Genomic DNA, 15,473 nt, shown 5'->3' on the forward strand with positions numbered 1-15,473 from the left:
GAACTGTCCAGAGCAGCAGCAAATCCCCATAGAAAACCTCTCCTGCTCTGTACAGTTCCTGACATGGACAGAGGTGGCAGCAGAGAGCACTGTGTCAGACTGGAGAGAATACACCACTTCCTGCAGGACATACAGCAGCTGATAAGTACTGGAAGACTGGAGAGAATACACAACTTTCTGCAGGACATATAGCAGCTGATAAGTACTGGAAGACTTCAGATTTTTAAATAAAAGTAATTTACAAATCTGTATATTTTCTGACACCAGTTGATATGATTTTTCACCGGGGTGCCACTTTAAAGTCCACATTCACATATAGAAGTTTGTAGCAATTTTCTTAAACCTTCAATGTTTTACCATTATACTTGTTATTGGTTCTGTATATAAAATAATAATAATAATAATGATAATAATAATAATAATACAATAAATAGTGTCAGGTAGATGGCAGTAAGGAGCAGGAGGATCACATGACCTGGAGGCTGCTGGTGGATCAGCTGATCCCAATTGTTGGTGAAGCAGTTTGAGAAGTTTGCTCATCACATAAAATATTTATTTTAGTAAAACAAATAATAAAAAACAAGTAACTAATCAGAACAGATAATAAAATAAAATGAACAATGAAATAATGACGGTGAAAGTGAGCGGCGCAGTCTGGACCATTGCTGGTGACTCGGAGGGATGAGAGCGGCGGCTGCTTTGATGCTTTAAGTGCTCAGAAAACATTGTCAACAAAGAGAGATGGAAATAACAGCGATGGATCTGCGGCCGTCATCCTGGCTGTACATACACGGCCGCTTCAGAGGAAGCAGATATAGAACATTCCCAGGCTGGGGCCGTGACAAGCCTGGCGGTCTCTGGAGGGTCCACCTTATAAATGAGGAAGCAAACAAACACTTAACCGCCTGCCTGTTATATCCGACAAAAGGAAAGGCATTTCATTAACGCACTTGTATCTCACGGAGATATCCCCGGGGCCCCGTCTTCTTGTATCTCACGGAGATATCCCCGGGGCCCCGTCTTCTTGTATCTCACGGAGATATCCCCGGGGCCCCGTCTTCTTGTATCTCGCGGAGATATCCCCGGGGCCCGTCTTCTTGTATCTCACGGAGATATCCACGGTGCCCGTCTTCTTGTATCTCACGGAGATATCCCCGGGGCCCGTCTTCTTGTATCTCACGGAGATATCCCCGGGGCCCCGTCTTCTTGTATCTCACGGAGATATCCCCGGGGCCCCGTCTTCTTGTATCTCACGGAGATATCCCCGGGGCCCCGTCTTCTTGTATCTCACGGAGATATCCCCGGGGCCCCGGCTTCTTGTATCTCACGGAGATATCCCCGGGGCCCCGTCTTCTTGTATCTCACGGAGATATCGCCGGGGCCCGTCTTCTTGTATCTCACGGAGATATCCCCGGGGCCCCGTCTTCTTGTATCTCACGGAGATATCCCCGGGGCCCCGTCTTCTTGTATCTCACGGAGATATCCCCGGGGCCCCGTCTTCTTGTATCTCACGGAGATATCCCCGGGGCCCGTCTTCTTGTATCTCACGGAGATATCCCCGGGGCCCCGTCTTCTTGTATCTCATGGAGATATCCCCGGGGCCCCGTCTTCTTGTATCTCACGGAGATATCCCCGGGGCCCCATCTTCTTGTATATCACTGAGATATCCCTGGGGACCCGTCTTCTTGTATCTCACGGAGATATCCACGGGGCCCCGTCTTCTTGTATCTCACGGAGATATCCCCGGGGCCCCGTCTTCTTGTATCTCACGGAGATATCCCCGGGGCCCCATCTTCTTGTATCTCACGGAGATATCCCCGGGGCCCCGTCTTCTTGTATCTCACGGAGATATCCCCGGGGCCCCATCTTCTTGTATATCACTGAGATATCCCTGGGGCCCCGTCTTCTTGTATCTCACGGAGATATCCCCGGGGCCCCGTCTTCTTGTATCTCACGGAGATATCCCCGGGGCCCCGTCTTCTTGTATCTCACGGAGATATCCCCGGGGCCCCGTCTTCTTGTATCTCACGAGAGATCTTGTATCTTGTATCTTCTTCTTGTATCTTAAAAGCCAATCCTTTCCTCTCTTGTATCTATTTTATTATTATACTATTGTACTATTATACTGCTATATTATTATACTATTATACTGTTATTAGAGATGAGCGAGCATGCTTGTCTGAGCTTGGTACTCGTTTGAGTATTAGGGTACTCGATGGTACTCGTTACTCGGACGAGCATCTCGCAATACTCGAGATAATGGTATCTTCCTCTTCCTGCATGTTTGGCGGCTTTTTTTTCAGCCAATCATCATGCAGGAGAGTTTTTGGGAGCTTGTAGCATCATGTGTGACCCATACATGTCGATAGCAGCGATTGGTTGGCCACATCAGATGACCCTGGCATACAAGTATCTGGGCCGGCGGGGCTCGCGTCAGACGCAGGCTGGAAGAGATTAGGGAGAGAGCTGCTGTCTATCAGGGAGAATGTTAGGAAGGGAATAAGTGTTCCAGTAGGCAGGGATACTAGCGGAACAACCAAACAGCTCTTGTAAGGGCTTCAAATCTTAATTTTTTTGGGATTAGTCCAGATTGCTGGCTGGGAGTTGCAGTGCAGCTACCGCGATTTCAGCAGCACACTGTGGGGATCGGCTGCTGGCAGAAAGGGGACATTAGGTGCTATTATACTATTATATTTTTTGTGGCTGGTGCTGCTGCTGCTGTTGTACATCTGTAGTGCAGCTATCTCAGTCTTGAGTGTGCAGTGTCCATAAAATGGTGACCCCCAGGGGTAAGGGTCGAGGACGAGGGCGTGGGGTTCCAAATGATGTGGTTGCTGGAGGCCGTGGTTCAGGGCAGGGTGACACAGCAGCACCTGTTGAGGAGGTAGCAGTGGCACACCGCAGACGTCCACTCCCTACCATCTTTGCCCAACTTACGGGGTCTCATGGTAGACCGTTATTGAAACCGCAGCAGTGTGAACAGGTGACCACGTGGATAGCCGATAATGTGTCCAGTAACTTATCCACCACCCAGTCTTCCACGCAGTCCACCCACGCTACTCAAGGGAGTGGAACCTTTGCTCCATTAGCTCAGCCTCCTCCCCCACAGCCTGGCCCCTCCAGGAAAAGAAGGGATTCAGATCCACCACCACCACCATGCTCCCAGGGACTGTTTTCTGGACCCTTCCCTGAGTCAGAGCAACCGGAGCAGTCGATCTGTCCTGATGCCCAAACTATGCAGCTCACGCAGTCAGTGGGTGATGAGAGTGGGGACTTGGAAGCGGGGTCTGATGATGACGATGAGACCCGGTTGTCAGACAGTGAGGTTGTTGTCATGGCTGTAAGTCAAAGTGAGGAGGAGAGTGAGGAGCTGGTGGATGAGGTCGAGGTGACTGACCCGAGCTGGGTGGATAAGCCTAGTGAAGACCGTGCTTCTGAGGGGAAGGCAAGTTCACCCGCAGGACTGGTTGGAACAGGAAGAGGGGTGGGCAGAGGGAGGGGCAGGGGCAGAGCGAGTAGATCAGCAACTGTTTCAAACTCTCGTGGCCAGGGCTAGATGTTTGCAAGTCTGAAGGTTCTTTAAAGAAACTGCGAATGACCGACGGACTGTAGTGTGCAACATGTGCCACGCCAGGAACAACAGGGGAGCCACCACTAACAGCCTAAACACTACCAGCTTTCACTGCCATCCCGTGCCAGGCCTAATTTTTGGGAGGTTTCACGCCTGCCTCATCTACCTTGTTCACTGAGTTCTCACCTCCATGCTGTGTCAGGCATAATTAATTATTAGAATCCTTGTGTTGTCCATTTCGAACCATATTATTTGTGAATATAAACTTGCTGTGGGTGTCCTCTGCTGTGCTTTCATTTTGTAGCTGTTTCAAAGGCAGAAGTCAGCAGCTCGGTAAAGGCCACTCTATCGTCTGTTTTTTTTAATCTTCGATTTCAAATTTCAAATCAAATTGACTTCAATTCAAGTGCTATTCAAGCTCAAATGCCACTCAAATTCAAACTCAAATTTTAATTGAAACTCAAAATCAAATTATAATTCAAATTTCAAATAATAATAATAATAATAATAATAATAGTAATAATTATTATTTTAAATTCGGTCACCAGAACAGAAGCGGTGGGGAGAAGTGGTGAGTGACATGATTCAGGGAAAATTACCACAACTGCTAAAGTAGTCAGGGGTGTCATGCCCCAGCCCAGGTCAGTCTAGTAACTTAAAAAGACTAGTTATTAAGGGGGGAGGAGGGGAGCAGTCAGCTTGTCAGGCACTGGCAGGGGAACACTCTCCAAGGCCTTTGACCTTCAAAGTGACCTTCAGGCCTTTGAACTTGGTTGTATGTGCCTTGCCCATCTTGGTCTGGGTCAGCACTATTGTCTTGAGGTTAACTACCAGGCTGTTGCCCAGAATTAGGCATAATGGTGCCATTAGGCAGCCTCAGAGACATCCATACATGCTGCCCCTGCTGTTTTCTGTCCATTTCCGTGGTGTTTCCATCATTTTCTGAGGTTGACAGGTTTTCAGACGACCTTCCCTGGGCCGAGCTTTGGTCCCCTGCAAAAATGCTCGAGTCTCCCATTGACTTCAATGGGGTTCGTTACTCGAAACGAGCACTCGAGTATCGGGAAATATTTGTCTCGAGTAACGAGCACCCGATTATTTTAGTACTCGCTCATTACTAATTGTTATGCTTCTTATTATCATCTTTATGTAGAGGAGAATTAATCACTAATCCCGTACATATACTCTACGCACACAAATGTGTTAATTACAATATATTTTCATACTTTTTCAAAAACGTATCTATTATCTATCTATCTATCTATCTATCTATCTATCTCCTATCTATCTCCTATCTATCTATCTATCTATCTATTATCTATCTATCTCCTATCTATCTATCTATCTATCTATTATCTATCTCCTATCTATCTATATATCTCCTATCTATCTATCTATCTCCTATCTATCTATCTCCTATCTATCTATCTATCTATCTATCTATCTATTATCTGTCTATCTATCTAATATCTATCTATCTATCTATCTATCTATCTATCTCCTATCTATCTATCTATCTATCTATCTATCTATCTATTATCTGTCTATCTATCTTATCTATCTATCTCCTATCTCCTATCTATCTATCTATCTATCTATCTCCTATCTATCTATCTATCTATCTATCTATCTATCTCCTATCTATCTATCTATCTATCTATCTATCTATCTATCTCCTATCTATCTATCTCCTATCTATCTATCTATCTATCTATCTATCTATCTATCTATCTATCTATCTATCTATCTATCTCCTATCTATCTATCTCCTATCTATCTCCTATCTATCTCTCTATCTATTATCTATCTATTTATCTATCTATCTATCTATCTATCTATCTATCTATCTCCTATCTCTCTCTCTCTCTCTCTCTCTCTATCTATCTTCCCCTCCCTTCTGAGTCGGCTGATGTAAACAAGTCCCTTACTGGCTGTATCTGCAACATTGTAGCTTCTTTGTAATGCTGAAAAGGGATAATCAGTGAATTCATCAGCAACTTGACCTTAACCCTCCCAGCATTACAAAGAAGCTACAGTGTTGCAGATACAGCCTGCCAAGGACTTGGTTTTTTTTCCTCATCTGTCTCAGAAGACAGATTTTTGTGTCTTCAGCAAAAAGCAGCAGCTGAGAACTGGAGGAAGGAGACTGAATAGATAATGACAAGTATGGAAGGAATTCACCGTCTCACCATGGGCAGCAACTTATCAAAAGTTATGTTTGAGTGGAGTACCCCTTTAAATGCTGGAGTCTCCCAATGATAACAATGGGGTCTGTTACTGGAGTCGAGCACTAAGTAGTACTTACTTGATCATGTTAGTCCTTGTAATGTCTATGGATTCTCCCCTCTTCCCTGCATCCATTTCTCCTTATAACGTCCCTTGTTTGTATAGTATTTCCCCTAACAGGCGGACGTTCACCTGACTGCGCCGTGAGGCTTATTCTTTGTGCGGAAAGCTTTGTTAATCTTGTATAAAACCTTTCTATAAGTCACTTAGACCTGGGCCGGCGCGGAGCGGCTCTGGAGATGGAACGGTAGCGGCATGGCGGATATTAACAGCAGCCGCCGATGAAATATCAGTAAAAGTTAATACGTTAAAACAAATGGAGCCATTTGTGATTATATGGAAAGCGCTTGCACAATTTAAGGTAAACTCCACATATAAAATCCGTCATTTAGGAGAAGGTCACGCCGATTGGAAACGAGATTTCAGCATAAATTCCAAGTAGCGAGTTCACTTAGGTTCAAGCAATTGAATGTTCCGGTGAAATAGGAGAAGGCTGATCGCCGACATCTACAGATCCCGCAGATAGCCGAGAAAATGACTCCTAATCTCCACCCTGCCATTTCCTATTTATACAGTGATACGGAATGCAGCCTCGCACAGCCATCCGGCTCTCCCCCCATTTTTCTTAAAGACGTTTGTAGTTTTCACATTGAAGCAATTGCTGATAATCTCAACTTCTGATTATATTATCCAGAAAAGTCAGGGAGGCCTCTCCGAGATCCTCAGGTTTACTATGGAAACTGACTAAAGTGACAACAATCAACTTCATATAATGTAACCCTTATAAAGCCTCGGCGTGTGGGCACGTCTCTCAGCCATAAAGGGGGATATCAAACGTCTGTAGAGACATCATTACATTATTCTATCTTATACTGATATCCTGCACTTCTGTATTATGCTCCAGAGCTGCACTCACTATTCTGCTGGTGGGGTCACTGTGTACATACATTACATTACTGATCCTGAGTTACATCCTGTATTATGCTCCAGAGCTGCACTCACTATTCTGCTGGTGGGGTCACTGTGTACATACATTACATTACTGATCCTGAGTTACATCCTGTATTATCCTTCAGAGCTGCACTCACTATTCTGCTGGTGGGGTCACTGTGTACATACATTACATTACTGATCCTGAGTTACATCCTGTATTATACTCCAGAGCTGCAGTTACTATTATGCTGGTGAGGTCACTGTGTACATACATTACTGATCCTGAGTTACATCCTGTATTATACCCCAGAGCTGCACTCACTATTCTGCTGGTGGGGTCACTGTGTACATACATTACTGATCCTGAGTTACATCCTGTATTATACCCCAGAGCTGCACTCACTATTCTGCTGGTGGGGTCACTGTGTACATACATTACATTACTGATCCTGTACTGATCCTAAATTAGAACGTAATACATGTAATTTACATAATCTAGCCTGGTGCTCTGGATTTGCCCTCCTCCTCCTCTTCCTCCTCTCTTGTCCATCCATCATGCTGATCCCATTATGGCGGCCTGTGATATAAGTGAATCTCTCCAGCTGATGACGCCTGACCGCGCTGTACGTTATATAGAAGCTACATGACAGTGAGTGGAGCTCCTGGTTGGCGCAGATGGTGATATTCCTACCTGCTTCACATCCCATTGATCTTATTATCAAGAATGACGCTTGTGCATTAAGTAAAGGGAAACGCTTTTCATTTACATCTCATTATCTGCCGGGAAGATAAACATCGGTGAGGCCGCTGCTTGTTGTATCCAGACGAGGAAACATCGACATAATGAACAGGAGGCGGCTGGAGCAGCCGTATAAATATTTATGCTGGGATAAGCGCTGATTACACGTCTGATGCTACTGTACCCAAAGACAAAACACAAGGTAATTCATTCTGATCACATCTGATCAATGTCACTTACCGCCCTGACAGCTACAACATTCATGGGTCTCACAGATACAAAAAGGAAAAAATCTACATATAAATTCCTGACAGATAGGTGGATGATGGGGGGGGGGCATCCAGAGATTTAAAGGGGCAAAATGATAGTTCCCATCATGCCTGGACAACCAAACCAAGTATAATGGTAATTGTTGTTATACAACAGCTGGAGGTTCCCGGGCTTAGCGTCCCTGCTAGTGTAAGTTATCTTCCGCTTGGCAACACAGTCAGGATGTTCTTGGTTATTATCCTTGGGGGAAAAAAACAGGCGGGGACTCTTCACCTATTCAGAGAATAGATTAGTGAGATTCCACTTATATAAAAAGTAAAGGAAAGGCCTGCTCTATCTATAAGGAGTATAGGATGTGCAGGAACCACCTATGAAGCCAGCAGCACATCAGGCACTGAAAGAGAACAAAAAGGGAGGCTCCACCCATGAGGAAAAAAGTAGGGGAGCTCCACCCCTGAGGAAAACAAGATTGGAAAGTTCCTCCCCTGAGGAAAACAAGTTTGAGAAGCTCCACCCATGAGAAAAACAAGATTAAAAAGCTCCACCCATGAGGAAAATAAGATGGGAAAGCTCCACCCATGAGGAAAAAAAACATAAGGGGAACTCCACCAATGAGGAAAACAAGATTAAAAAGCTCCACCCATCAGGAAAAAAAGGATAGGAAAGCTCCACCCATGAGGAAAACAAGATTAAAAAGCTCAACCCATGAGGAAAACAAAATTAAAACGCTCAACCCATGAGAAAAAACAAGACGCGGAAAGCTCCACCCATGGGGACAAAAGGTTGGAGGAAACTATGAGGAAAAGAGATTAGGAGAACTCCACCAATGAAACAGACAAAAAAGCTCCACCAATGGAGAAAACAGGTTAGGGAAGCTCCGCCCATGAGGAAAATAAATCCATGAGGAGTAACCCCTGAACCCAGGAGTAGTAATGATCGATAGCTCTAACTTATGAACTTAGTTGGAAGGATGAAAAAGATAAAGGTTTTTTGGCATCAACTCATATGGTTTTTCTTTAGTTTGGGAGTAAAGTGATGACCATGTATATGTTTTACCATTTTATAACAACAGAAGGAGCGTGGTACTTGTAGAAGTGAAGAAGCGTTACAAACTGAATCAAGTTTGCAAAAACATAAAAAGTTACAACAATTCCAAGCTACTTACTGTATGAGCAGCCATAGACCTCGATCCTCATCCCAATCCTCCCTATGGGATTCCACTCCAGCGGAACGAAGCGGAGAAATCTGGCTTTAATGGAATGCTGGAATTTGTGATTGACCACACCGTCAGCGTTAGTATTCCCCGGAAACACCTAGAATGTAACAAAGAAGGAAGAACTCATCAAAGGGGAAAGTTACCGAAATACTAATATAACAACACCAGCGCAATATAGGAAACAAAGTATCCCACTCGTCCTTGGTCTGAGCTACAGAAACATCCTGGAAACTGATTGGTATAAATGAAAAGAAACACAGAGAAATTCTATTTCCAACATGCATCAATCTGTTCATTTAAAATGACCTTTAAAAACTCCTTCCTGATGTCTTCAGAGCCTATTCAGGCAGGAAAGTGTATTTATAGAGAAACTCCTGTCACAACTATCAGCAACATAATAAACGTTCCTGGGTTAAGTGGTGAGGACTGATTGCACAAAATACTACTCTTAATTCTAAAAGCCCTTCCCATCATGCCTCAGGAAACAGAAACTCATTTTAGAGATCTCCTTTGGTAAAAATACAGATAAAACATTAGTACCCCCTATGTACAGAATAATAACCACTACAATGCTACAAAATAACTATTATAATACTGCTCCTATATACAGGAATATGACTACTATAATACTGCCCCTATATACAGGAATATGACTACTATAATACTGTTCCTATATACAGGGATATAACTACTATAATACTGCTCCTATATACAGGAATATAACTACTATAATACTGCTCCTATATACAGGAATATAACTACTATAATACTGCCCCTATATACAGGAATATAACTACTATAATACTGTTCCTATATACAGGAATATAACTACTATAATACTGCCCCTATATACAGGAATATAACTACTATAATACTGCTCCCTATATACAGGAATATAACTACTATAATACTGCCCCCTATATACAAGAATATAACTACTATAATACTGCCCCTATATAAAGGGATATAACTACTATAATACTGCTCCTATATACAGGAATATAACTACTATAATACTGCTCCTATATACAGGAATATAACTGCTATAATACTGTTCCTATATACAGGAATATAACTACTATAATACTGCCTCCTATTTACAGGAATATAACTACTATAATACTGCTCCTATATACAGGGATATAACTACTATAATACTGCTCCTATATACAGGAATATAACTACTATAATACTGCCCCTATATACAGGAATATAACTACTATAATACTGCTTCCTATATACAGGGATATAACTACTATAATACTGCTCCCTATATACAGGGATATAACTACTATAATACTGCTCCTATATACAGGAATATAACTACTATAATACAGCTACTATATACAGGAATATAACTACTATAATACTGCTCCTATATACAGGGATATAACTACTATAATACTGCTCCTATATACAGAAATATAACTCCTATAATACTGCTCCTATATACAGGGATATAACTTCTATAATACTGCCCCCTATATACAAGAATATACTACTATAATACTGCTCCTATATACAGGAATATAACTACTATAATACTGCTCCTATATACAGGGATATAACTACTATAATACTGCTCCTATATACAGGAATATAACTACTATAATACTGCTCCCTATATACAGGAATATAACTACTATAATACTTCCCCCTGTATACAGGAATATAACTACTATAATACTGCTCCTATATACAGGAATATACCTACTATAATACTGCTTCTATATATACAGGAATATAACTACTATACTACTGCTCCTATATATAGGAATATAACTACTATAATACTGCTCCTATATACAGGAATATAACTACTATAATACTGCTTCCTATATACAGGAATATACTACTATAATACTGCTCCTATATACAGGAATATACTATAATACTGCCCCCTATATACAGGAATATAACTGCTATAATACTGCTCCTATATACAGGAATATAACTACTATAATACTGCTCCTATATACAGGAATATAACTATTATAATACTGCTCCTATATACAGGACTATAACTACTATAATACTGCTCCTATATACAGGAATATAACTATTATAATACTGCTCCCTATATACAGGAATATAACTACTATAATACTGCTCTTATATACAGGGATATAACTACTATAATACTGCTCCTATATACAGGGATATAACTACTATAATACTGCTCCTATATACAGGAATATAACTACTATAATACTGCCCCCTATATACATGAATCCTGTGAGAGCTGGCATGTTTCCTTATATCCTGCTGTGAATGCTGGCATGTTCCCCTATATCCTGCTGTGAGTGCTGGCATGTTCCCATGTAGTATGATGTGAATGCTGGCATGCTCGCTTGTATCCTGCTGTGAGTGTTTGCATGTTCCCTTATATCCTGCTGTGAGTGCTGGCATGTTCCCATGTAGTATGATGTGAGTGCTGGCATGTTACCATGTAGTATGATGTGAGTGCTGACATGTTCCCATGTAGTATGATGTGAGTGCTGGCATGTTCCCTTATATCCTGCTGTGAGTGCTGGCATGTTCCCTTATATCCTGCTGTGAGTGCTGGCATGTTCCCATGTAGTATGATGTGAGTGCTGGCATGTTCCCCTATATCCTGCTGTGAGTGCTGGCATGTTCCCCTATATCCTCCTGTGAGTGCTGGCATGTTCCCTTATATCCTCCTGTGAGTGCTGGCATGTTCCCCTATATCCTGCTGTGAGTGCTGGCATGTTCCCCTATATGCTCCTGTGAGTGCTGGCATGTTCCCTTATATCCTCCTGTGAGTGCTGGCATGTTCCCCTATATCCTGCTGTGAGTGCTGGCATGTTCCAATATATGCTCCTGTCAGTGCTTGCATGTTCTGTTATATCCTCCTGTGAGTGCTGGCATGTTCCCCTATATCCTGCTGTGAGTGCTGGCATGTTCCTCTATATCCTGCTGTGAGTGCTGGTATGTTCCCTTATATCCTGCTGTGAGTGCTGGCATGTTCCCATGTAGTATGATGTGAGTGCTGGCATGTTTCCATGTAGTATGATGTGAGTGCTGGCATGTTCCCCTATATCCTGCTGTGAGTGCTGGCATGTTCCCTTATATCCTGCTGTGAGTGCTGGCATGTTCCCCTATATCCTGCTGTGAGTGCTGGCATGTTCCCCTATATCCTCCTGTGAGTGCTGGCATGTTCCCTTATATCCTCCTGTGAGTGCTGGCATGTTCCCCTATATCCTGCTGTGAGTGCTGGCATGTTCCCATATATCCTCCTGTGAGTGCTGGCATGATCCCTTATATCCTCCTGTGAGTGCTGGCATGTTCCCCTATATCCTGCTGTGAGTGCTGGCATGTTCCTCTATAGCCTGCTGTGAGTGCTGGTATGTTCCCTTATATCCTGCTGTGAGTGCTGGCATGTTCCCATGTAGTATGATATGAGTGCTGGCATGTTTCCATGTAGTATGATGTGAGTGCTGGCATGTTCCCTTATATCCTGCTGTGAGTGCTGGCATGTTCCCTTATATCCTGCTTTGAGTGCTGGCATGTTCCCATGTAGTATGATGTGAGTGCTGGCATGTTTCCATGTAGTATGATGTGAGTGCTGGCATGTTCCCTTATATCCTGCTGTGAGTGCTGGCATGTCCCCTTATATCCTGCTGTGAGTGCTGGCATGTTCCCTTATATCCTGCTGTGAGTGCTGGCATTTTCCCTTATATCCTGCTGTGAGTGCTGGCCTGTTCCCTTATATCCTGCTGTGAGCGCTGGCATGTTCCCTTATATCCTGCTGTGAGTGCTGGCATGTTCCCTTATATCTTGCTGTGAGTGCTGGCCTGTTCCCTTATATTCTGCTGTGAGTGCTAGCATGTTCCCTTATATCTTGCTGTGAGTGCTGGCCTGTTCCCTTATATCCTGCTGTGAGTGCTAGCATGTTCCCCTATATCCTGCTGTGAGTGCTGGCATGTTCCCATGTAGTATGATGTGAGTGCTGGCATGTTCCCCTATATCCTGCTGTGAGTGCTGGCATGTTCCCATGTAGTATGATGTGAGTGCTGGCATGTTCCCATGTAGTATGATGTGAGTGCTGGCATGTTCCCTTATATCCTGCTGTGAGTGCTGGCATGTTCCCATGTAGTATGATGTGAGTGCTGGCATGTTCCCATGTAGTATGATGTGAGTGCTGGCATGTTCCCCTATATCCTGCTGTGAGTGCTGGCATGTTCCCATGTAGTATGATGTGAGTGCTGGCATGTTCCCATGTAGTATGATGTGAGTGCTGGCATGTTCCCTTATATCCTCCTGTGAGCGCTGTCATGCTCCCATGTAGTATGATGTGAGTGCTGTCATGTTCCCATGTAGTATGACGTGAGTGCTGGTATGTTCCCTTATATCCTCCTGTGAGTGCTGGCATGTTCCCATGTAGTATGATGTGAGTGCTGGCAAGTTCCCTTATATCCTCCTGTGAGTGCTGGCATGTTTCCTTATATCCTCCTGTGAGTGCTGGTATGTTCCCTTATATCCCCCTGTGAGTGCTGGCATGTTCCCTTATATCCTGCTGTGAGTGCTGGCATGTTCCCATGTAGTATGATGTGAGTGCTGGCATGTTCCCTTATATCCTCCTGTGAGTGCTGGCATGTTCCCTTATATCCTGCTGTGAGTCCTGGCATGTTCCCTTATATCCTGCTGTGAGTGCTGACATGTTCCCTTATATCCTGCTGTGAGTGCTGGCATGTTCCCTTATATCCCCCTGTGAGTGCTGGCATGTTCCCTTATATCCTGCTGTGAGTGCTGGCATGTTCCCTTATATCCTGCTGTGAGTCCTGGCATGTTCCCTTATATCCTGCTGTGAGTGCTGGCATGTTCCCTTATATCCTGCTGTGAGTGCTGGCATGTTCCCTTATATCCTGCTGTGAGTGCTGGCATGTTCCCATGTAGTATGATGTGAGTGCTGGCATGTTCCCTTATATCCTCCTGTGAGTGCTGGCATGTTCCCTTATATCCTGCTGTGAGTGCTGGCATGTTCCCTTATATCCTGCTGTGAGTCCTGGCATGTTCCCTTATATCCTGCTGTGAGTGCTGGCATGTTCCCTTATATCCTGCTGTGAGTGCTGGCATGTTCCCTTATATCCTGCTGTGAGTGCTGGCATGTTCCCTTATATCCTGCTGTGAGTGCTGGCATGTTCCCTTATATCCTGCTGTGAGTGCTGGCATGTTCCCTTATATCCCCCTGTGAGTGCTGGCATGTTCCCTTATATCCTGCTGTGAGTGCTGGCATGTTCCCTTATATCCTGCTGTGAGTGCTGGCATGTTCCCTTATATCCTGCTGTGAGTGCTGGCATGTTCCCTTATATCCTGCTGTGAGTGCTGGCCTGTTCCCTTATATTCAGGTCATCCTCGGGTAATGTCTTTCCTTTCCTTCCTCATTTATGGTCGGTGATTTGTCGCCTCTATTTGAAATATTAAAGACAAATCTTTGGATTCCGTTTTTCGGAGAGCGGCACAAAGCACAAAAACTCTTTGATATTCAGTTTCGGTCGCGTTGATCTCGGACCTCACTTGAATTCTCATTACTGCAATCAAAACTTCTCCGACTGCCAGAAATGGAACATTTCACAAAACGCTGCAATATTCGCAAACACATTGCAGCTCAATAGACTTCAAACAATTGGTTTCCAACAAAGATTTGTCCCCAACAAGCGGCCGACCACCGGAGAAGCGTCCGTGAGAGATGAAAACAATGACCTGATTATAAAACCACATAACAACAATACGACAATAGCGACATAATATCCAGGCGCTTCTCCTGTCTGGGCCTCATAGAACGTTCATCCTTAAAGGGGTAGTCCACCAAAAAAAATTTTCTTTCAAATCAACTGGTGCCATAAAGTGCCAGAGATTTGTAATTCACTTCTATTAAAAAATCTTAAGTCTTCCAGTACTTATCAGCTGCTGTGTGTCCAGCAGGAATTGGTGTTTTCTTTCCTGTCTGACCCATTGCTCTCTGTTGCCTCCTCTGTCCATGTCAGGAACTGTCCAAAGCAGGAGCAAATCCCCATAGAAAACCTCTCCTGCTCTCCAGACTGGAAATAATACAACTTCCTGTTGGGCATACAGCAGCTGATAAGTACTGGAAGGCTTGAGATTTTTTAATAGAAGTAAATTACAAATCTCTGGCACTTCATGGTAGCAGTTGATTTGAAAGAAAAATTTTTTGGGTGGACTACCCCTTTAAGTCTCACAAAGTCTTTAGAATGTTTCCTCAAGAAGGATGGGAAGATACTTACTATAAGAGACATCTATAAGAGACATCTATAAGAGACACACTATAGGAGACATCAATAAGAGACATACTATAAGAGACATCTATAAGAGACATACTATAAGAGACACACTATAGGAGACATACTATAAGAGACACACTATAGGAGACATCAATAAGAGACATACTATAAGAGACATCTATAAGAGACATACTA

At 43.5% G+C, this 15,473-nt stretch overlaps 1 protein-coding gene across 1 annotated transcript in view; it reads right to left on the reverse strand.

The window, feature by feature from the left end:
* Window positions 1-15,473, reverse strand: part of CNTNAP5 (contactin associated protein family member 5) — a 334,380-nt gene that overhangs the window by 155,066 nt on the left and 163,841 nt on the right. Inside the window, exon 4 of the mRNA XM_069982421.1 lies at window positions 8,965-9,112. Within this exon, the coding sequence (XP_069838522.1) occupies window positions 8,965-9,112 (148 nt within the window). The remainder of the gene's footprint in view (window positions 1-8,964; window positions 9,113-15,473) is intronic.

This window comes from Dendropsophus ebraccatus, chromosome 9 (assembly GCF_027789765.1).
Source record: "Dendropsophus ebraccatus isolate aDenEbr1 chromosome 9, aDenEbr1.pat, whole genome shotgun sequence".
NCBI lineage: Eukaryota > Metazoa > Chordata > Amphibia > Anura > Hylidae > Dendropsophus > Dendropsophus ebraccatus.